General features: G+C 56.1%; 4 protein-coding genes across 8 annotated transcripts in view; 3 read left to right on the forward strand and 1 right to left on the reverse strand.

The window, feature by feature from the left end:
- The window catches only part of TNPO2 (transportin 2), a 21,476-nt gene extending 13,462 nt beyond the window's left edge, over nucleotides 1-8,014 (forward strand). For 2 of the 3 annotated variants that reach the window (XM_021708026.1, XM_008049039.2), the window contains 13 exons: nucleotides 1,298-1,523; nucleotides 1,723-1,894; nucleotides 2,302-2,388; nucleotides 2,474-2,581; nucleotides 2,676-2,834; nucleotides 3,626-3,713; nucleotides 3,894-3,992; nucleotides 4,591-4,686; nucleotides 5,013-5,088; nucleotides 5,374-5,473; nucleotides 5,553-5,627; nucleotides 5,762-5,889; nucleotides 5,969-8,014. In XM_021708026.1, the coding sequence (XP_021563701.1) occupies nucleotides 1,298-1,523; nucleotides 1,723-1,894; nucleotides 2,302-2,388; nucleotides 2,474-2,581; nucleotides 2,676-2,834; nucleotides 3,626-3,713; nucleotides 3,894-3,992; nucleotides 4,591-4,686; nucleotides 5,013-5,088; nucleotides 5,374-5,473; nucleotides 5,553-5,627; nucleotides 5,762-5,869 (1,394 nt within the window). In that variant the 3' untranslated portion in view covers nucleotides 5,870-5,889; nucleotides 5,969-8,014. Of the gene's footprint in view, nucleotides 1-1,297; nucleotides 1,524-1,722; nucleotides 1,895-2,301; nucleotides 2,389-2,473; nucleotides 2,582-2,675; nucleotides 2,835-3,625; nucleotides 3,714-3,893; nucleotides 3,993-4,590; nucleotides 4,687-4,982; nucleotides 5,089-5,373; nucleotides 5,474-5,552; nucleotides 5,628-5,761; nucleotides 5,890-5,968 lie in introns of all 3 variants that reach the window. The other variant, XM_021708027.1, reaches the window with a different exon arrangement.
- Nucleotides 8,015-10,203: 2,189 nt separating this feature from the next.
- FBXW9 (F-box and WD repeat domain containing 9) lies at nucleotides 10,204-16,156 on the forward strand. The gene is made up of 10 exons (XM_008049044.1): nucleotides 10,204-10,693; nucleotides 12,351-12,490; nucleotides 12,569-12,697; nucleotides 13,751-13,863; nucleotides 13,945-14,036; nucleotides 14,973-15,121; nucleotides 15,209-15,322; nucleotides 15,460-15,549; nucleotides 15,631-15,696; nucleotides 15,778-16,156. The coding sequence occupies exons 1-10, from the start codon at nucleotides 10,285-10,287 to the stop codon at nucleotides 15,850-15,852; spliced, it is 1,377 nt and encodes a 458-aa protein (XP_008047235.1). The 5' UTR covers nucleotides 10,204-10,284; the 3' UTR covers nucleotides 15,853-16,156.
- A 515-nt stretch (nucleotides 16,157-16,671) lies between these two features.
- Nucleotides 16,672-16,984, reverse strand: GNG14 (G protein subunit gamma 14). Its single transcript, XM_021708031.1, is given in 3 exon segments — nucleotides 16,672-16,787; nucleotides 16,790-16,900; nucleotides 16,903-16,984. Coding segments are annotated over 3 exon segments (309 nt in total).
- A 3,350-nt stretch (nucleotides 16,985-20,334) lies between these two features.
- DHPS (deoxyhypusine synthase) overlaps nucleotides 20,335-20,982 on the forward strand; it is a 4,523-nt gene continuing 3,875 nt past the window's right edge. For all 3 annotated transcript variants that reach the window (XM_008049046.2, XM_021708029.1, XM_008049047.2), the window contains exon 1: nucleotides 20,335-20,646. In XM_008049046.2, the coding sequence (XP_008047237.1) occupies nucleotides 20,440-20,646 (207 nt within the window). In that variant the 5' untranslated portion in view covers nucleotides 20,335-20,439. The remainder of the gene's footprint in view (nucleotides 20,647-20,982) is intronic.

Raw genomic sequence — 20,982 nt, forward strand, 5'->3', positions numbered from 1 at the left:
GCTCTGTCTGACTGGAATCTGAGTGCGTGGCCCGACCCCAGGCTGGGGGTGGGGGGTGGCTAGAAGCCCAAGGGATCTGGATTCTGATCATGGTCTCTGATCCTGGGGTACCATCAAGGAGGGTCGGCCGCCTACCCTAAGGAAAAGTTTCTGTATGTTGTATGTGTTTAACATATCTTATGTTGATAGAGCACATGTTATGTGATACATGAGCAAAATGTCAATAGATGACACCAGATGTATTATGTATTGATGGCTTATGTAAGGTTTATGTCTTAGATTATTGGGGATCAGGCTGTTGTCTTTCTTCTCCTTAATTAAAAGAGCAAGTCAGGCTCGGTGGCTCAACCTGTAATCCCATGCCTTTGGGAGGCTGAGGTGAGTGGATTGCCTGAGCCCGCGGGTTCGAGACCCTCCTGGGCAACTTGGCGAGACCTCATCTCTACAATAAATCAAAAATCAGCTGGGCGTGGTAGCGTGCGCCTGTAATTACAGCTACTTGGAAGGCTGAGGCGGAAGGATCACCAGAGCCCAGTAGGTCGAGGCTGTGGTGGCCAGGAGCGGCCACTGCACTCCAGTCTGGGCGACAGAGTGAGACTCCAACTCAAAAAAAAATTAAAAGAGCAGTGTTCATAATCAAACTAAAAGCAAAAAACGCCAGGTACAGTGCTCATGACTGTAATCCCAACACTTTGAGAGACTGAGGTGAGAGGAGATTAATTGAGGTCAGGATTTTGAGACCAGCCTAGGCAACATAGCAAGACCTCGTCTCTACAAAGAAATAAAACAAAATAATTAGCCAGGCATGGTGGTGCCCACTTGTAGACCCACAACTTGAGAGGTTGAGGTGGAAGGTTCATCTGAGCCCAGGAGGTTGAGGCTGTAGTGAACTATGATCATGCCATTGCACTCCAGCCTGGGAACAGAGTGAGACCCTGATTCAAAAAATTTAAAAAACAAAGAGAGAAAACATTTAAGAAGGGTTTCAAATACAAAATACTTTCCAAGTCACAGCTGCCCTATACAGCTTAGACACCGTGCAGTGTGAGAGATACTAAATTAACAAGTGACCAGATGGCTAACATGACCTCTGTAATGAGACATATCTGTTGGCTGTTTCTGTTCCTGTCTTTCTCTAGCTCTGTGGGATGGCTCTGAGCCTCAGTTTCCCCATTTTTTCAGGTGCATCTGATTCTTTCTTTCTGTAAGGGTGGGTATGACTGTGCCCAGCTGGACTCAGGCTTTTTCCCCCTGGGCCCCAGCTGAACTGCCCCCTCCTGTCTCCGGGTCACCACAGGCTGCATGCAGGGCATGGTGCCCTACCTGCCCGAGCTGATCCCGCACCTTATCCAGTGCCTGTCAGACAAGAAGGCCCTGGTCCGCTCCATCGCCTGCTGGACGCTGAGCCGCTATGCCCACTGGGTGGTCAGCCAGCCACCCGACATGCATCTCAAGCCTCTGATGACAGAACTGCTGAAACGAATCCTGGATGGCAACAAGAGGGTGCAGGAGGCAGCCTGCAGGTGACCCTTGACCCCTGATCCCACAGCCTCCACCCTTCCCCCACTGCACTCCAGGAAGTGATGACACCTATGACTGCTGATGTGGCACTGATTTCTTTTGTATTCGTACTGTCTGATCCTGAGTGCCCCTCTCCCATTGTGTCCCAAGGCTGCCTGCGGTGGTCCACTGAGACTTCTGTCCCATCTTCCTTCCCAACAGTGCCTTCGCCACTCTGGAAGAGGAGGCCTGCACGGAGCTGGTGCCCTACCTCAGCTACATCCTGGACACCCTTGTCTTTGCCTTTGGCAAATACCAGCACAAGAACCTGCTCATCCTCTATGATGCCATCGGCACCCTGGCTGACTCCGTGGGCCACCACCTCAACCAGCCGGTGAGATCCCAAAGTGGCTCCTGCCTCCCTATTCCTGTGCCCCTTGGCATCCAGTGACCTGGCGGCGACCCTGTGTTGCACGCCAGGGACGTGGCCGTGACCTCAACAGGCAGACAGACAGATCCGGCCCCCGCCCTCGCCCTGCTCCCAGTCTAGTGGGGGAGACAGACAGTTATGAGACAGCGTGGTAAGTGCTGTGCTGTGGGGACCAGGAGGTGGTGACCCAGGCCCCCAGGGGAGCGGGGTGGGGAGGGTGGTGCTTGAACTGCTGAGAAAAATGAGAAGACATGGAGTTCTGGCCAGATGGAAGGCTTGCAGGGCCAGCCCAGCCCTCATCTCTCAGGCGACTGACACCTCTGAGTCACAGGCCACCACCCAGGGAGCCCCAACTTCCTACTCCCCTCCAGGAGTACATCCAGAAGCTGATGCCCCCACTGATCCAGAAGTGGAATGAGCTCAAGGATGAGGACAAGGACCTCTTCCCCCTGCTGGAGGTGAGTGGGCTCCAGGCTCTCTCCTGCAGCCCCACTTTTCCCTGCCCCTCCCTGAGTGTCCCTCTCCTGGTCTCCTCCCTGCCAGTGCCTGTCGTCTGTGGCCACCGCCTTGCAGAGTGGCTTCCTACCCTACTGTGAGCCCGTCTATCAGCGTTGTGTCACCCTGGTGCAGAAGACACTGGCGCAGGCCATGGTGAGCACCCCCAGCCCACCCATCTGTACTTCTGCTGCTGCCTGGGCCCTGGCCCATGCCCCTCACCTACCTCCCCGCCCCCATCTGTGTCCAGATGTACACGCAGCATCCGGAACAGTATGAGGCTCCTGACAAGGACTTCATGATCGTGGCGCTGGACCTGCTCAGTGGCCTGGCTGAGGGTCTAGGTGGCCATGTGGAGCAGTTGGTGGCCCGAAGCAACATCATGACGCTGCTCTTCCAGTGCATGCAGGTGGGTAGGGCCCCATGTAGGCCACACCCAGGACGTGGCGAAAAAACAGGCCCTTACCTGGACAATGAGGACACCCAGCAACCTGTGTGGGCCACTCTGGGGAGGGAACTCAAGGTCCTAGTTGTGCCCAGAGGATCTCAGAGGAAAGTGATCCTTTAAAAAAAAAAAAAAGCTGCTAATTGCTTTAAAAAGTGACTGGAATAAGATAGAAATAAAATCTTATTTTAAAAAATAGGTCAAGGCAGGGGGATTGCTTGAAGCCAGGAGTTCGCCTGGGCAACACAGCAAAATCCCCTCACTTAAAAAAAAGTATTGAAAAACTGAAAATAGAAAATGTGAAAGCTCAGGTCCCTATCCCAGCACACTTGGCCCTCTACTGTGGCTGTTGCATCCCAAGATTCAACCAACCTTGGCTCAAATATCTGGAGAAAAACGACACCATTTTATATCAGGGACGTCTGAAGATTATGGTATCTGTGGGGTCCTGAGAAGCAGTCCCCCATGGATACTGAGAAGTGACTGCATGTCAGGATGGGCAGTAGTGATGTCCGCCTCCCTCTGTAGCAATGCCCTGAGCAGAGGACTCTGAGTCACGTGCTGATTTCCTGGGGTGGGGCGCTGCCATCCCCCCTTAACGGACGTGGGCTGGAGGATAGACAGCTTAAGGAACAGCCAGGAGCCTTGGCACTAGGAAGTGGCAGGGTCAGGATATGCAACAGGGACCATGTTCCTCAGCTGCCTTGGTTGCGGGGAGGAGGGCCTGGCCACACTGACTCCTCTTGGGCCTCCAGGACTCGATGCCCGAGGTCCGGCAGAGCTCCTTCGCCCTCCTGGGAGATCTCACCAAAGCCTGCTTCATCCACGTCAAACCCTGTATTGGTACGACACTCACCTTGTCCCTAACCCGTGACCCCAGCTCTGGCCTCAGTGATGAAGAAATGCCCGGGGAGGACTGTGACCCAGCTGGGATGTATTCGTACATCTGATGGGGCCTGCTTGGCTGCATCCTGCAGCTCAACCTGGCCGGCTCTTGTTCAGTACCCTCTTCCTCTTCACTAGCCGAGTTCATGCCCATTCTGGGCACCAACCTGAACCCCGAGTTCATCTCTGTCTGCAACAATGCCACCTGGGCCATCGGGGAGATCTGCATGCATATGGGTGAGTGTCCTGCAAGTGGGCAGGCTGTGTCCATCCCACTGGCCTGTTCCTGACCTGGGGTTGGGAGCCTGGCTCTGACTGACAGGTCCCCTCAGGGAACACATCTGATTGGCGGGGGGCAAGAGAACATGAATTAGTATTTTCCTCAGGGGTGGAGCCAAGTAGCTGACAGGCCATTTGTAATTGGCTTCTCCAAAGGTGGAGGGAGGGACATGGGGGACAGGACAGGACACAAAGACACATAGGAGGGCTGTTCTGATTGGGCCGCTTCATGCAGTTGGCAGAAAGACCCATTGGGATTGGTTGGGTGACTTTGGTTTCTTTGCCTGCGAGAGGCTGGGCAGTGAGGTTGCATCATGGTGTCCGGTGGTGACTCTGGAAAAGGGTCGGAGAGTGTAAGTGTAGATCTGTCTGTTTTTGGTTGATCAGAAATTTGGGTGGGGAATGAGCTGAAGAAGGTCATTTGCTTCCTCACGGGTTGTGGTTGGCCAGTCTCTGGGTGGAGCTGGGGTCAGTGAGTGAGGCCGAGGCAGGACCCCTGACTGGCCCACTGTGCCTGGAGTGGGCTGTGCAGGCCTCTGACTGAGTGCTCTTCCAGGGGCAGAGATGCAGCCCTATGTGCAAATGGTCCTCAACAACCTGGTGGAGATCATTAACCGACCTAACACACCCAAGACTCTGCTGGAAAACACAGGTGGGCACCTGGCCTGCTCGCTCGCCCACCTCCTGGAGGTGGCGTTTTGGGCTGGGAGGGCAGCCGATAAGGACCTTGGGAAGGAACCAGGGAGGGTATCTGGAAGGACCTGGAAAGGAGGCTCTGGAAGGAGCCCTAAAAAGATGTGGGCCTTTGGCAGGGAGACCCTGTCTAGGTCAAGCTCTGGGGCCCAGGTTGGCCACACGAGCCATTCTTTTGGAGCCCATGGGGCGGGGCTTGGTGCCTCTTGCCAGAGGCCCCGCCACGTACCGTCCGCGGGCCACTCGGGGTTGCAGGTCGCCTGACGAGTCCCTCTGCCATTCCAGCCATCACCATCGGCCGCCTGGGCTATGTGTGCCCACAGGAAGTGGCACCCATGCTGCAGCAGTTCATCCGTCCTTGGTGTGTACCTGCCTGTCAGGTCTACCATGTGGTGGGTGGGACAGACCCAACCTCTTTTCTCACCTCTGCTATCCCAGCCCCACCCACTCACTGATCTCCTGTCCCATCCCACCCCATAGATGGCATGTTCCAGATCCACTCATTGACCTCGTATTTTCCCCACCCCTACACAGATGCATGTCCTCCCTGGTCCTGCCTGCTCACTGACGTGTTACCCCTACTGCCACCCATGGGTGCATTTCCTGCCCCAGCCTCACTGATGATCTGCTTCTCTCCTTCCCACAGGTGCACATCCCTCAGGAACATTAGGGACAATGAGGAGAAGGACTCAGCCTTCCGAGGCATCTGCATGATGATTGGTGTCAACCCAGGGGGTGTCGTGCAGGTTAGGGCAGCTGGGCTCTGAGGGAAGGTGTGGGGGCTGGGCTTGGGCGGCCCCTCACCTGGGATCCATCACATTTCAGGACTTTATTTTCTTCTGCGATGCTGTAGCCTCCTGGGTGAGCCCGAAGGATGACCTTCGGGACATGTTTTATAAGGTGAGGCTCCTGCTGGGCCCTGATCTAGTCCAGGGAGGGGACAGGAAGGAGACCCTCTGGCAGGGATAGGGGAATGGAGGGGAGTGCTCCCCTTGCTCTGCCCTGCCCTCTCCTCACCCCCTCCCTTCCCACAGATTCTCCACGGCTTCAAAGACCAAGTGGGGGAGGAGAACTGGCAGCAGTTCTCCGAGCAGTTTCCGCCGCTGCTCAAAGAGAGGCTGGCGGCCTTCTATGGGGTCTAGGCAAACTTGGAGACTGCCAGGTGAGGAGGCCGTGACTGGGGGCCTGGACTGTTTTGGGATCAAGAGGCCCAGGCCCTGACCTTCTGCCTCTTCCTGCAGGTTTCTGTCTGCGTTGTCGTCGGAGGGATTGCTGGGGAGCACGCCGCGTCCAGAAGTCGCTGTGCCCTTGTCGAGGGGGGTTAGGGAGGAGTGAGTGGGACCCAAATCCAGACGCCTTCCCCGTCTGTCCGTCCACCCACCTGCCCTGCAGGGCTTGTCTGGCCGGCAAGCGGTCAGGTGGCTGGGCCCTCCACGCTCATCCTGCAAACGGGGAGGGGGGTGGGACTTCTGGCGGGCAGAGGCCCCTGGGCTCTAATGGGGTCATCTCCGGCAGCCCACTTGGGCCAGCTACGTGGGAGGGAGGAATCCACACGGCCGACCAAATCCGGCTTCGGATGAGGCAAGGGGGAAGCAGGCGGGGAGGGGGGCCCTTGTAGGGACACGTAAACTCACATGGACACACACGTGGCCACACGCATGTGCGGGCGCTGTAGCTGGTGAGGCTGGGCCAGTCGCCCCACCATTTCCCCGACTGCATGGAGACAGTAGAATTAGTGAACCCCTGAGTTAACCCGTAAGGCCTTCCGTGTAACCTGCATCTAGAGTTTAAGAAGCTTCTGCTGTTTTGCCGGAATTGGCGGTGACTGGGGAGGGCTGGGTGGGTAGGGGGCCTTAGCTGGGACCCCAGGGCGGGGGGAGGAGGATGGCTGCCTTGGGGCCGCCCTGTCAGCACGTGCACGCTTGGGACCTGCTCCGCACACTTCCTGCCAGCTTTGTGGCAGCCTCAGCCAGTGTGTCTTTGTCCTTGTCCTAGCTCAGCCAGTAGGGTAGGGACCCTTGGAGTGGCTGGGGTTGGCTGGAAGTCGCCTTTCTCTCCCCTGTGCTCCAGCGGCTTTTGATGTGCCGGGTTGGGACCTTTTTCCTGAAGAGAGCTGGGGACAGCCAGAACTGCTGGCACCCACCCCCTGCATCTCTCTCTGTAGGCAGCTTTGGGGGCAGTCCATTTCTCTGCTTCTGAGAGCCCCCTCATATTTCAGGCCCGAGTTCTAACTTTAAGGCTCAGGCAGGGGCACTGAATTGATGACAGGATGAAGGCTTATGCTCTGCCAGGAAGAAGGAAGCCAAAGGGTTTGGGAGAGGGGAAGGGAGCGTGCCCCCTGTCTCCCACTCCTTCACGTTGGGACTTCCTGTTCATCACAGTGCCCAGTGGGCCCTGAGATCCCACCAGATGGGGGCAGTGATTCTAGGGAATCTTCTGGGATTGGTTGGGGATGTGGTTCAAGGTGGGAGGGGCTCCTCTAGTTAGGGAGAAGCCACAGTTACTTCCCAGTTGGCTAGGAAACTGGGCCCTGCAGCCCCCTTAACATTGTTTTCCTTTTTTTCCTTCCTGCTTTCTAATTCTTTGGGGGCCCCTTATGTCTTGGGGTTTGACTGGAGTTCCACATCCAGGGGCCTGTTCCATGCATTCTTCTTGGGCCCTGGTTCCCATCCCTTTCCTAGCCCTGTGTCTTCTCACAGTCAGGGTCTGGCCCTGCCTCTATTTCCAAGGGGCACTCAGTGCACATTCCATAACTCAGCTGAGTTTCCCCCACTGTGAAACTCGAGCAGGTCTCTAGAAGCCATTTGTAAAAAGAAAAAAAAATTTTTTAAACCTTTTTATTTTCTGGTAATTCCAGTTATTTGAAGCATCCTCTGCAGGGTCTTGGGGTGTGTGGATGGACTGGCTGTCTTGATGGGATTGGTAACCCCTCTCCACCCAAGATGGGGTGCTCCAAACACCTTCAGGGAGGGGGAGCCTGGTTTTTCTTTTTTTTTTTCCTTTTTTTTTTTAAAGAAAGCTATTTAATTTTTTATTTATTTTTGGTTGGTTTTTGCACAACGAAGTTTCAGCTTCTCAACCTTCTCCCCTGCCGAGGGCTGCGGACGCAGACTGGCTTTGATCCGCAGTCCTCTCCACGTTTCTGAGTCCCTCCTTCATTCCTTATCCTCTTCTGCGGGCTCCCGGGTCTGTCCATTTGTTAACGTGCCGTGCTGGGGATTGGCGCCAAGGTGGCGTGAGATTCCACTTGTGTAGAACTTTGTTGAGTAAAGATCAGTTTCTTGTGACCCCCTTGGTCTCTGGCTTCCTGTGTCCTTGGCTTGATGGTAGAGATGTGGAGGGGTGCCTGGGATGCTTTAGCAACGGGGACGCACACAACTTGAGTCAGGAAATAATGGAGTGAAGAAGCAAGCATTAATATGGGACCCTGGCCTCAGTTTTCTTTCCTGTAAAATGGGAAGATGAATGTGAAAGGTGGAAGCTTAAATGTGTGACGCGCAATGCGTTCTCTCTAACAGCTCACTCAAGGGATGCCATTAGTGTCACAACCCAGATTCAAGATGCCCCTCTGCCATTCCCTGAACATACAACAAATAATGCCTACAGTAGAGAGAATAGACTATATATACATAGTGGTACAAGGCCGGGTATGGTGGCTCATGCCTGTAATCCCAGCACTTTGGGAGGCTGAGGCAGGAGGATCACTTAAGCTCAGGAGTTCAAGGCCAGCCTAGACAAAAATACAAAAATTAGCTGGGTGGTAGCATGTGCCTGTAGTCTCCCAGCTACTTAGGAGGCTGAAGCAGAAGGATTGCCTGAGCCCAGGAGGTCAAGGCTGTGTTGAACAATGATCATGCCACTGCACTTCAGCCTGGGCGACAGGGATTTCAACTCAATAAATAAGAGGTAGTGGAAAATGCAGCAGAGAGACTGAGAGAGAACGTTCGGAGAAATGGCCAAAATCCTGTGCAGGGTGCCCTGGGAAAACTTCACTGAGGAGATGGTGCTTGAACAAAGAGCCCTGTGAAGTGTCAAGCAGAGGAAACTGCTAAGTGCTGCTCAGATTTATGTGGATCGGTTATGTGACTCAAAAGAAGCTTTCAGTAAATAAGGTGCTGTTTTTACCAGGACGACTTAACAGCAACTCTTCCTGAGCGTGGAGGCTCATGCCTGTCATACCAGCACTTTGGGAGGCAGAGGCAAGAGGATTGTCTGAGCTCAGGGATTTGAGACCATACTGAGCAACATGGTAAGACCTCATCTACAATAAACCAAAAACTTAGCTAGGCATGGTGGCACATGCCTGTGATTCCAGCTACTTTGAAGACTGAGGTGGAAGGATCACCTGAGCCCATTAGACTGTGAGCTTGCCACTGCACTCCAGCATGGGCGACAGAGTGAGGCTCCAACTCAAAAACAAAAAACCCCAGCAACTCACTGAGGCCATTGTGGTATAACTGCGTGTTTCTGGCACTGGAAGAAGAGACAGAAGAGACAGTGAAGTGTCACCTGTAACAGGTGCCTTCAACAGCTGCGTTTATTATTATTATTTTTTGAGTTGTAGTCTCACTCTATCACCCAGACTGGAGTGCAGTGGCTGCTCCCGGCCACTGCAGCCTCGACCTGCTGGGCTCCGGTAATCCTTCCACCTCAGCCTTCCGAGTAGCCGGAACATGCGCTACCACGCCCGGCTGATTTTAATGTAGAGATGAGGTCTCGCCAAGTTGCCCAGGCGGGTCTCGAACCCGCGGGCTCAGGCAATCCACTCACTTCAGCCTCCCAAATACGCGGGATTACAGGCTGAGCCACCGAGCCCAGCTAGAGCTGCATTTATTAAAAGACTAGTCTCACTGTGGTCTCCCAGGCTGGAGTGCAGCGGAGCGAACGTAGCTCATTGCAGCCTCCAACTCTGGGTTCAAGTAGTCCTCCCGCCTCAGCCTCCTGAGGAGCAGGGACCGCAGGCGGGTGCCACTTCGCCTGGCTTGAGCTATGTTGTTAAACTAGAGTGGCTGGCCCTCGGCTTCAGCACCACCAGAGACACTATTTTAAAAACGCAGGAAGCCGGACGCCGTGGCTCATGCCTGTAATCCCAGCACTCTGATAGGCGGAGGTGAGAGGACTGCTTGAGTCCAGGGGTTGGAGACCAGCCTGGGCAACTTGGCGAGACCTCGTCTCGATAATATATCAAAAAATTAGCCGGGCGTGGTGGCGTACGCCTATAGTTCCAGCTACTTGGAAGGCTGAGGCAGAAGGATCGCTTGAGCCCAGCAGGTCGAGGCTGTGGTAGCCGTGGGAGGGACACTGTACTCCAGCCTGGGCGACAGAGTGAGACTCTGACTGAAAAAAATACATGAAAACCGCAGGAACCAGGAACCCGCATTTTCCACTCTAAGGTCCACCAGGTTGCGTACCACTCCACCCTTCCCTCGAGCCGCTCCCTTCCGGTCGGCGCCGCAACGTCATCGGTCAGCGCCGGAAGTACCCTCGCGCTGCCTAGGAGACAGGACGCGGGGCCGGCAGCTGACAGGGCCGGGCCGGCCGCGCCCACCCGCTCGCCATGGAGCTTCCCACAGGACTGTGCGACGATCCCCGCACCTGGGACGATGAATCGGACGCGGAACCAGAGCCCGACCCCGACGCGCAGGCCGAGGCCTACGTGGCCCGCGTGCTGAGTCCTCCAAAACCCGGACTGGCGCCCCCGCGCGCCTCGCCGCTGCCCACACCCGCCACGTCCCCGAGCGCCCTGGAGCCGCGGGCCGCGTCCAGGGTCCTGGCTGTGGGTGTGCCGGGCCTGCTGAGTCTCCCCCCAGAGCTGCTGCTCGAGATCTGCGCTTACCTGGACGCGCGCCTCGTGCTCCACGTCCTGCCGCGCGTGTGCCACGCGCTGCGCGACCTTGTGCGTGACCATGTCACCTGGAGGCTACGCGCTCAACGCCGCGTACGCGCGCCCTACCCGGTGGTGGAAGGTGCGCGCATCCAGGGGCCGGGGATGCCCGCCCAGGTCAGACTTAGGGCGGGGAAGACGTACCTGGGATACTTAGGGCACAGCCTCTGGAGGAGGCTGTCCTGGCTGTGGCTGGAGGCTGAGGTCGTTACTGATCATGCCAAGGCCCCTGAGGACCTCTGGGTGGACCATGAGGCAGAGGTGTGGAGTTCTGAGGCTGTGAAAATCTTCCCTGAGGACTGGGGTCCTTGAACTTAGGATTCAAATAACCTCAGGCTTGGGGTCTTTGTACCGAGCCCCTGACCCCTGACTGGTGTTCACACCAGGACTTGAAGTCTCAGGCTGTGGAATCTCTGCTGGGGCTCAGAGTAAGCCCAAGAATCCTCAGACTGTGGGTCTAGTCTAGAGGCTGAGGCTGCAACCTGGTGTTGCCAAAGCCCTTGACCCGGTTGGGGAGAGGTTGGGGCTCAGGGTCCAGAGCCTGGAACGCTTGAACCAGATTAGGGTTTTAGGAGTTGGGATTCCCGACACCAGCAACCACAGATCCTGAAGACCTGGGGTCTAGCCTGGCATCTTATTCAGGGCTTTGTGGTCACTCCTCCTGCCCCTGAATTCATTGGTCCCTGAGGTAGAATTGATACTTTTGATCCTGAGATGTTGTTGATCTGGATATAGTTGGATCCTCAGACCCTTGAGGCAACGTGAGTAACAAGTTGGGTGGTTAGTTACCCTAACCTGGAAGCTCTGATTCTTCAGAGAGGGTGGGGCTTCTGGACCAGTAATCCTCAAAGCATTGTCTCCAACCCCCTGGGTCAGACTCTCCCAAACAACTTGATAAACATAGATGCTTGTGCCCCATTTGTACCACTGGATCTCTGCACCTGGGACTTGGATTCTACATCTTGACAAGGCTCCTGGATTTACAGAAACTAGTCTGAGAAATACTCCACTTGGTCTGGTTAAGATGACTCAGTCAAGATGGGTTGGTGATGAGGCCCCAGCTCCTATGCCCAGCCTGATTGAGGGGCTGAGGTCAGACCTCAGCCAGAGGTGAGGGAGGACTTCAGTGTCCTGAGGCTGCTGTCCCGTAGGTATGAGATTGGGGGATGAGGCCTGGAAAGGTGGTCCTGGGGTCCTAGTTACCAGTTTCTGGAAATTGGAGTCAAGAGTAGTCTTAGGGCCGGGCTCGGTGACTCAGCCTGTAATCCCAGCACTTTGGGAGGCTGAGGCAAGTGGATTGCCTGAGCCTGTGGGTTCAAGACCAGCTTGGGCAACTTGGCGAGATCTCGTCTCTACAATAAATTTTAAAAATTCGCCGGGCGTGGTAGCATGCACCCATAGTTCCAGCTACTTGGAAGGCTGAGGCAGAAGGATAGCCGGAGCCCAGCAGGTTGATGCTGGGGTGGCCATGAGCGTGCCATTGCACTCCAGCCTGGGCAATGGAGTGAGACTCCAACTCAAAACAAACAACAAAAATGAGTAGTCTTACACCTGCCTGAGGGATGGGCGGGCGGGTGATCCCAAGGGTAGAGCCTAGGCCTGCTTGGGGTGGGGTGAGGGGTTCAGATGCCCAAATCTGGTATAGAGCAGGCTTCCAGGAAGCCAGGATTGGGCTTGGCCAGGTGGTGTGGGTGCCAGGGTCCCTGCCCCCCGGGGACCCTACTCATGGTATCCCACAGAGGAAGACTTTGACTGGCCGGCAGCCTGCATTGAGCTGGAGCAGCATCTGGCCCGCTGGGCAGAGGATGGACGCTGGACCGAGTACTTCTGTCTGGCTGATGGGCACTTTGCTTCCATTGACTCAGTGCTGCTGCTCCAGGTGAGACAGGGTCTGTGGGGGCCCCAGGCTGGGGCGGGCCAGGATGGCCCCCACAACGTTACCTTGTTCCCTTTCCAGGGTGGGACACTGTGTCTCTCGGGCTCCCGAGATCGCAATGTCAACCTGTGGGACCTGCGGCAGCTGGGGACAGAGCCCAGCCAGGTTCTGGTCAAAGCCCTGGGCACCCAGCCGAACAGCACCCACAAGGTGAAGGGTCAGGCGGGGCAAGAGGTGTGGGGCCTGGGGAGGATGCTGTGACTAAGGGCCTAGGTTTTGGTGCCAGACCTCAGGTTTAAATCCTGCTCTACTATTGTTGGTGTGACTTTGGGCGAGATGTGTAGCTTCTCTGTGCCTCAGTTTCTCCTTCTCTCCAGTGGGCAGTTAGGATGAGAATGCATGAGATGAATCATGCATTAGTGTGGAGATGCATTAAGCTCAGGCTTTGATACACAGTGGGTGCCCAATAGATGTCAGGTTGATGTCAGCATAGGGCAGTTATGAGGCCACCCATGGGGATCAGCCAGCTCTGTGCATGACTCATCTTGTGAGAAACGGCTGCAGAGGAACACTCTCACCGTTGTTAAAGTGGTCCAGGCCAGTGGCTGAGAGCTTGGGCTTGGAGCCAGGCTGCTGATTCAAATCCCCAGCTACTTCCTGGCTGTGTGATCTTGGGTGAGAAACTCAACTTCTCTGGGCCCCAGTTTCCTCATTTGTAAAATGGGATACTGTCACAGTATCTTCCTCAGAGCAGTTGGTGAGGAACAAGCCAGTCAGCATCCAGCACTGTGTGTATTAACTGCTGAGATGAAGGCTATTTCGTGCCCATTTTGTTGATGAATAAACTGAGGGGATGTGATTTTCCCAGGTCATGAAATGGAGGTCACACTCTGAATCACATTGTCATGTGGCCTCAGACTTGACTTTGAAATGTTATTGGGTGGGGTGTCCACGTCCCAGGCTGTGAAGTCACACTGACCCACAGACCCGAGCTCTAATCTCTGGGTGCTGGTGTCATCTGTCTCCCTCCCTCTTCTGATCCTTGATCTTGTTATCTGTGAAATGGATATGATCATGTGTGACTGGAGTTGTGTGTTGTACTGCAGTTTTGTCACAGTGGGTGTTAGGGAGGAAAGGTTGTGTGGCTTTGGATGAGTCTCTTGACCTCTCTGAACCTCATCTGCAAAAGCAGGAAGGTTCCAGCTTTGCTCCCATGGGCTGTGGTGGGGAGCCATAGGTGACTGCCATGCCTGGTACCTGCAGGGCTGGGTGTGGTCACTGGCAGCACAGGACCACCGCGTGTGCTCTGGCTCCTGGGACAGCACGGTGAAGCTCTGGGACATGGCGGCCGATGGACAGCAGTTCGGCGAGATAAAGTATGAGGGGGTCTGGGCAGGGGCCTGGGGGGCAGGGCCCTGCTGGCGGCAGCCTAAGCCCTGTGGTCTGTGTGTCCCCAGGGGCAAGGCAGCCGTGCTGTGCCTCTCCTACCAGCCTGACATCCTGGTGACTGGCACCTATGACAAGAAGGTGACTGTCTACGACCCCAGAGGTGGGCCAGGGGTCCTGGGGAACAGGGCTTCCTGGGGTTGCCAGAGTCATGCTAGCGAAGGAGACACCCGGGCCTCACAGTCTGACTGGGGGGTAGTCATGTAGCCTGGTGCTGGCCACTCAGAGTGGCCCGTGCTGTGCTGAGATCACACAGGTGCAGAGTGGCCTGTGCTGTGCTGAGACCACAAGGGTGCAGAGGAAGTTGGGGCAGCCCCCAGGGTTGGGTTAGAATCCCGACTTTTCCACCTTCTAGCTGTGTGACCCCAGGCAAGCTAGAACCCAGCGGTGAAATCTGGGTAATATTAGCACCACCAGCTCTAGAGGAGATAATAAGAAGAATATCGGTGCATTAAATAAGTTAGTTTATACCAGGCATTGTGGCATGTGTCTGTAGTCCTAGCTACTCAGGAGAATCGCAGGAGGCAGGAGGATTGTTTAAGCCCAGAAGTGCAAATGCAGCCTGGGCAACATAGTGAGACACATCTCTAAAAAATAAGTTAACTAAAAAATATATAAAAAGTAAGTTTACGTAAACGCCTAGGAGGAACACTGCCTGACATAACTCTTTTCTGTTGTTTATTTATTCGTTCTTACTTTGTAAAATTGAAGGGCCAGTGTGCCTTGTCCAGGCAGAACTGGGGCTGTAGGATGGGGAGAGGCATCGCAGGCTGACCTGCGGGTGGATGTGAAACTGAGGCTGCCCTGTGCTGAGAAGGGTAGATGGGGTTGGAGGAAGCAGATGGGACAGGAGACGAGGAGGAGCAGAAGTCTGGGGGTCCTGGGAAGGCCTGGATGTGAGATGGGACAGGAGAGAAAGGTCACCTGTGATCAGGGGGACTAAGTGGAGGGAAGGTGTTACCAGGGAGGATGGAGGCCCAGTTTGGGGGCCTCCGAGGGGTCTGATATCTCCCTTCTTCCTGGCCCATCACCTGTGAAGCTGGCCCTGCCCTGCTGAAGAGCCGGCGGCTGCATTCCAGTGCTGTGCTGGCACTGCTGGCGGACGACCGGCACATCATCTCAGGCAGTGAGGACCACACCCTGGTGGTGTTCGACCGCCGAGCCAACAGCGTCCTGCAGCGGCTGCAGGTGGACCCTCCCCACGGGCCTGGAGGGGCTGGGGCTGCAGCTGGCCCAGCCCAGCCTCAGCTGCCCCGTCTCTTGTCCCTCCTATAGCTGGACTCCTACTTGCTCTGCATGTCCTACCAGGCGCCCCAGCTCTGGGCGGGTGACAACCAGGGCCTGCTGCACGTCTTCGCCAACCGTGACGGCTGCTTCCAGCTTGTCCGGGTCTGCTGGGGCCCTTGCCCCTGCCTTTCCCACCCACTGGGCCTCCTTCCTACCTCCTGAGCCCCTGGTGGTGTGGGAGGGCTGGCCTGGCCTTGGAAGGCCCCGGCCTGACTGTCATCCGTCCCTACCTCCCACAGTCCTTCGATGTGGGCCACAGATCTCAGATCACAGGGATCAAACACTCGCTGGGGGCCTTGTACACCACGTCCACCGACAAGACCATCCGGGTGAGGCTCCTGCCCAGCTACGACCCCCAGCCCCACCAGCTGGGACACACCTCTTGACCTTTGTCTTTTGCCCCTCACTAGGTGCATGTGCCCACAGACCCACCACGGACCATCTGCACCCGAAGCCACCACAACGTGCTGAATGGGGTAAGGTCCCGCCCCACGTACCCTGCCTGGTGGCCCAGAGCAATGCCCTTCCTGACTCCTCATGTCTCTGCCCCCTCTCAGATCTGTGCTGAGGGCAACCTGGTGGTGGCTGCCTCAGGGGGCCTGTCACTGGAGGTCTGGAGGCTGCAGGCCTGAGCACATGGATGTGGATGTGGATTGGACACTGCCGGCCAGAGGCTGGGCCTCGGCCTCTGTCCCTGGGGACCTTCCCCATGTTGGTGCTGCCTCTGCTCCTGCCCCGCAGGCCCAGGGCACAAGGAGTCCTGGCCATGGTTGGGCGGGCACCCTAGGCAGAGCCCCATACCTGAGGAGGTGAAGTTGAGTTCTGGCCCACCCAGGTGGCTGCTCCCCACCCTCAGGCCCTGGTTTTGTTGTGATCTGGACGCCCCGCTCTCTGTTGAGAGTAAAGGCGAAATAAAGCTGCGTGTTGGTGCTTGGGCCTGGAGTGTGGGTGCGGTGTGGCCGCGGGTTTGGGCCTACGCCTGCTTGGGGCTGAGGAGACTGTGGGTAGGTGTGGGGGAGAGTGGGAGAGATGGCATAGCTGGGCCGGGAACATGTGGCAGCCGCTGCTGTGCATTGTTTGAAGGACAGTCCTGGGGACCGTGGACACCTGTGGCTGTGATGTCACCCCTGTGTGTGTATGATGTGTGATACATGTGGGTATGTAGATTATGAATGAAACTGTGGATGTGTGCCCACACAGTGGGAGTGGGCATCTGTTCAGGGGGGCAGGGAGGACATGTGTGCTCTCTGTCCAGGGCTCCAGGGTGTGCACGTGCCACTGTGTACACATGACCCTGGGGGAGGTTGGGGAGGGAGGCTGGGCCAGGTGTGTACCTGGCCCCTGCAAGTCCCCAGTTCCTCTCTCAACCCAGCCCAACCATCCCCGAGGAACATTCATATTTATTGAGGCCCCCTGGCTTGCCGGGGCCACAGGGTGGCATTGTTGTGGGCTCAGAGGATGGTACAGGGCTTCTTCTCCTTGAAGGGGTTGGTGGCGGCTGGGATGCCCACGAGGAAGGGGTCGCTCTTGGCCTGCTCCGTGCAGAGCTGCAACAGGTCAGCAGCTGCCTTGGACACCTGCAGGCCAACCCGGTCAGCCAGACCCAGGCATGCACCTGTCCCCCGCTCCGTGGGCCCAGCCCTCCCTGTCTCGTGTCTGCCTCGACCCTCACCTTCACAGGTCGATGCCTGCCTCCATCCGCAGCTGCTCCACTGTCCGGCGGGCCTGCCCGATGTCGCTGCCGATGGCCACCTTGCTGGACATCTGGGGGGAAGTGGCAAGGCTGTGGGCAGCAGGCCCAACTCCAGTCCTCTAGGGGAAGCTAGGGCTGCCCCAGGGTCCCTGCACCTCCTCCGGGGTCCCCTGGGGACTGCAGAATGGGGGTGGCTGCCCCCAGACCCGTCAGGCCCACATACCTCAGCTGAGGACTCCAGCGGAAGCCGTCTGACTGCCTGGTCCTCCAGTGGCTGCCCCACTCTGGCTCCCTCCCCTACACTGGCCTGGCCTCTCCAACCCCCTCTTCTCCCTCCCCCACCCCTGCAGACACTTTGAAGCCAGGATGCTCATGGAGTGAAATGTCACCAGTAGCGGCAGCAGTAGCTGCCTTGGCCAAGGGGGTCCCTGCCCCAGGAGGCCCGGTGGCTGCCCTGGTGTCACGTGTCACCTAGGTCTCTGTGGGTGAGGCAGCTGGGCTGGGGAAACGAGGGAGCCCTGGCCTCCTCCGACCTACTGGACCCCTTACACGCCTCCTTTGCCAGCCTCTGCCACCCCTGACATGCAGAGTTGCTCATGCTCGGGCGCAGCCCCTCCTCTCCCTGTCTATACTCGATGCCTGGGGTCTCATCTACAGGTAACTCAATCCACTCACTGATGCTGATACCTCTTCTGCCCCCATCCCCACCCACCTCTTCCCTGAGCTCCAGACTGGAGGACTCTCCTCCCCGCTCAGTCCCTCACACCAAGGAGGCATCTCTCACCTAATTTGGCCAAGCAGGACTCTGGCCTGTGTTCCCCCAGACCTTCTGCCCTGAGGGAACATAGTCCAGATAGTCCCACATCCAATCCTGTCTCAGGTGCCATCAGATCAGGATCTGTCGGGTCACTTCTCTCACCATTCACACCATCTGGTCCTGCCCCCATCTTTGCCCATGTGGAAGAGGGCAGACACCTTCCTATACCCTAGTCTCCAACTTTCCCCCTACCTGCTCTCTCACCCATGCTGTTCTCAAGGTAGCTGGTGGGATCCTTTAAAAAAACAAACAAACAAAAAAACCCTCTCTCAATTCCTTTTTATTTTTATTTTTTTTTGAGTTGGAGTCTCATTCTGTCGCCCAGACTGGAGTGCAATGGCCGCTCCCAGCCACCGCAGCCTCGACCTGCTGGGCTCCGGCGATCCTTCCGCCTCAGCCTTCTGAGTAGCCGGAATTACAGGCATGCACTACCACGCCTGGCTGGTTTTTTGATTTATTGTAGAGATGAGGTCTCGCTGCCCAGGCGGGGAACCCGCAGGCTCAGGCAATCCACTCACCTCAGCCTCCCAAAGGCGCGGTATTACAGGCTGAGCCACCAAGCCCGGCTTCTCAATCCCTTTTTAAAAACCTCACCAGCTCCTTAGAATGATAACCCCCACCTCCTCACCACAGCCCACAGAATGCTGCCTGCTCTGGCCTCTGAATTTCTTTTTCTCTTTTTGAGTCAGAGTCTCACTCTGTTGCCCAGGCTGGAGTGCAGTGGCACGCTCATGGCTACCACAGCCTCGACCTGGGCTCAGGTGATCCTTCCACCTTAGCTTTCCAAGTAGCTGGAACCACAGGTGAGCACCACCACACCCACCTAAATTTTTTGATTTATTGTAGGGACAAGGTCTTGCTAAGTTACCCAGACTGGTCTCAAACCCCTGGGCTCAGGCAATCCTCTTGCCTCCACCTCCCAAATCCCACATCTGGGATTACAGGTGTGAGCTGAATTTCTTATCAACTTCTCCTTCTCTTATTCCTCAGGGATCACCTTGACACTCCTGTGTTCATTCATTCATTCATTCATTCAGCATTGTATGAGTCAGCCCTGATTGCCATAACAAAATACCATAGACTTGGTGGCTTAGATACCAGAAATTAATTTTCTCATAGTTCTGAAAGCTGGAAATCCAAGATCAAGGGGTTTGGTTTCTTCTGAGGCGTCTCTTACTGACTTGCAGGTGGCCACCTTCCTGCTGTGTCCTCACATGGCATTTCTTTTTTTTTCTTTTTTTTTTGAGTCTGGTCTCACTCTGTCACCCAGGCTGGGCTCCGGCGATCCTTCCACCTGTCTTCCAAGTAGCTGGAAGTAAGGCACACACCACCATGCCCGGCTGATCTCGAACCCCTAGACTCAGGCAATCCTCTCACCTCAGCCTCCCAAAGTGCTGGGATCACAGGTGTGAGCCACCACACCCAGCCTGCCTTTCCTCTTTTTATAAAAAGTCAGATTGGACTAGGATCCACCCTAATGACCTTGCTTTAACTTTATACTTCTTTTTTTTTTTTTGGAGTTGGGGTCCCACTGTTGCCCAGGTTGGAGTGTAGAGCCCCCACCTCCTGGGCTCAGGCAGTCCTTCTGCCTCAGCCTCCTGAATAGCAGGGACTGCAGGTATACGTCACCACACCTGGCTAATTTCTTTTGTTTTTGTAGAGATGAGGTCTCTCTATGTTGCCCAGACTGGTGCTGAACTCCTGGGCACAAGTAATCCTCCATCCTTGGCCTCCCAAAGTGCTGGGATCACACATGTGAGCCACTGAGTCCAGCCTAACTTTAGACTTCTTTACAGACCCTGTCTCCAAACACAGTCACAGTCTGAGGCCCTGGGAATTAGGATTACCATATAAATTTTAGGGAGATGCCATTTAGCTTATAACAGGCATATCTGCTGAGATGCTAATATGTGCCCAGCACTGTGCAAAAAGCAAGAACAACAGTAAACCAGAAAAAACCCTGTCCTCATGGAGCTGCTATTCTATCAGGGAGGGATGGACAACAGAACATGTATTCAGTGAAAGACATACACTTGAAGGACAGCATGAAAGAAGAATAAAATCGAGGAAAAGGTCGGGTGCAGTGGCTCACGCCTATAATCCCAGCACTTTGGGAGGCTGAGGTGAGAGGAATGCCTGAGCCCATGGGTTCGAGACCAGTCTGGGCAACATGGCGAGACTTCGTCTCTACAAGAAGTCAAAAAAATTGGAAGGCTGAGGCGAAAGGATCGCCTGAGCACAGCAGGTCGAGGCTGTGGTGGCCGTGAGCACGCCACTGCACCCCAGCCTGGGCGACAGAGTGAGACTCCGACTCAAAAAAACCCAGAAACAACAACAACAACAAAAAGTCATCCTCTCATCCCGAGAGGACAGAAACGAATGGGCAAGAGCCGCGTAATGCGATGGGTCTCCAGCAGGTGGCATTAAAATACGAATCTTCGTGTGAAGTTGAGCACACACGAAAAAGAGTAACGGCTCCTCGCAGTTTCCGTATTACGGAACAAAAACACAAAGATGGCCGCGCACACAGCCATAGGCAGCCAAAGAAGGTCATGTGACCAAATAACATCCGGTCTTTCTCCCCGGCTTTTTCTCGCGCCCCACTTCCTGTGCTCTTGCAGAGACGCGCGTTGTCGGGGCTTAACGCGTTTCAAGGGTATTGGAGGCCCAGCCTCAGGCAGTTCTGACTTGAGAGCCGGCCTCAGGCGCATGGAGGGCTCCCCGGAGAGGGAAGCGCCCGCAGCGGCGCTGGCTGCCGTGCTGAAGCACAGCTCGGCGTTGCCGCCTGAGAGCGCCCAGGTGCGAGGCTACGACTTCAACCGCGGCGTGGATTACCGCGCACTGCTGGAGGCCTTCGGCACCACCGGGTTCCAGGCAACCAACTTCGGGCGCGCGGTGCAGCAAGTCAACGCCATGGTGACGCCTGGGGCGGGGCTTCTTGACTGGGGAGGGGCGTGGCCTTCAGTGGGCCAATGCAGTGCAGTACTTGGAAGGGCGGGACTTCCGTGTGACGAAGAGGCACGGCCTTCGCTTGGGCGGCCCAATAGTTGGAGAGGGGCGGGGCCTCCCAGGGGCGGGAGTTTCTGTGGCGGGAGGGAGGACCTTAGTTGCCGGGGTTAAGTTATCCTAGTAACAGCAGGAGAGCCAACTCGGTGGCTCAGCCTGTAAACCCGCGCCTTTGGGAGGCTGAGATGAGTGGATTGCCTGAGCCTGCGGGTTCGAGACCCGCCTGGTCAGCGAGACCTCATCTCT

This window comes from Carlito syrichta, unplaced genomic scaffold (genome assembly GCF_000164805.1).
Source record: "Carlito syrichta isolate Samal-C Ts95f unplaced genomic scaffold, Tarsius_syrichta-2.0.1 Scaffold130461, whole genome shotgun sequence".
Taxonomy (NCBI): domain Eukaryota; kingdom Metazoa; phylum Chordata; class Mammalia; order Primates; family Tarsiidae; genus Carlito; species Carlito syrichta.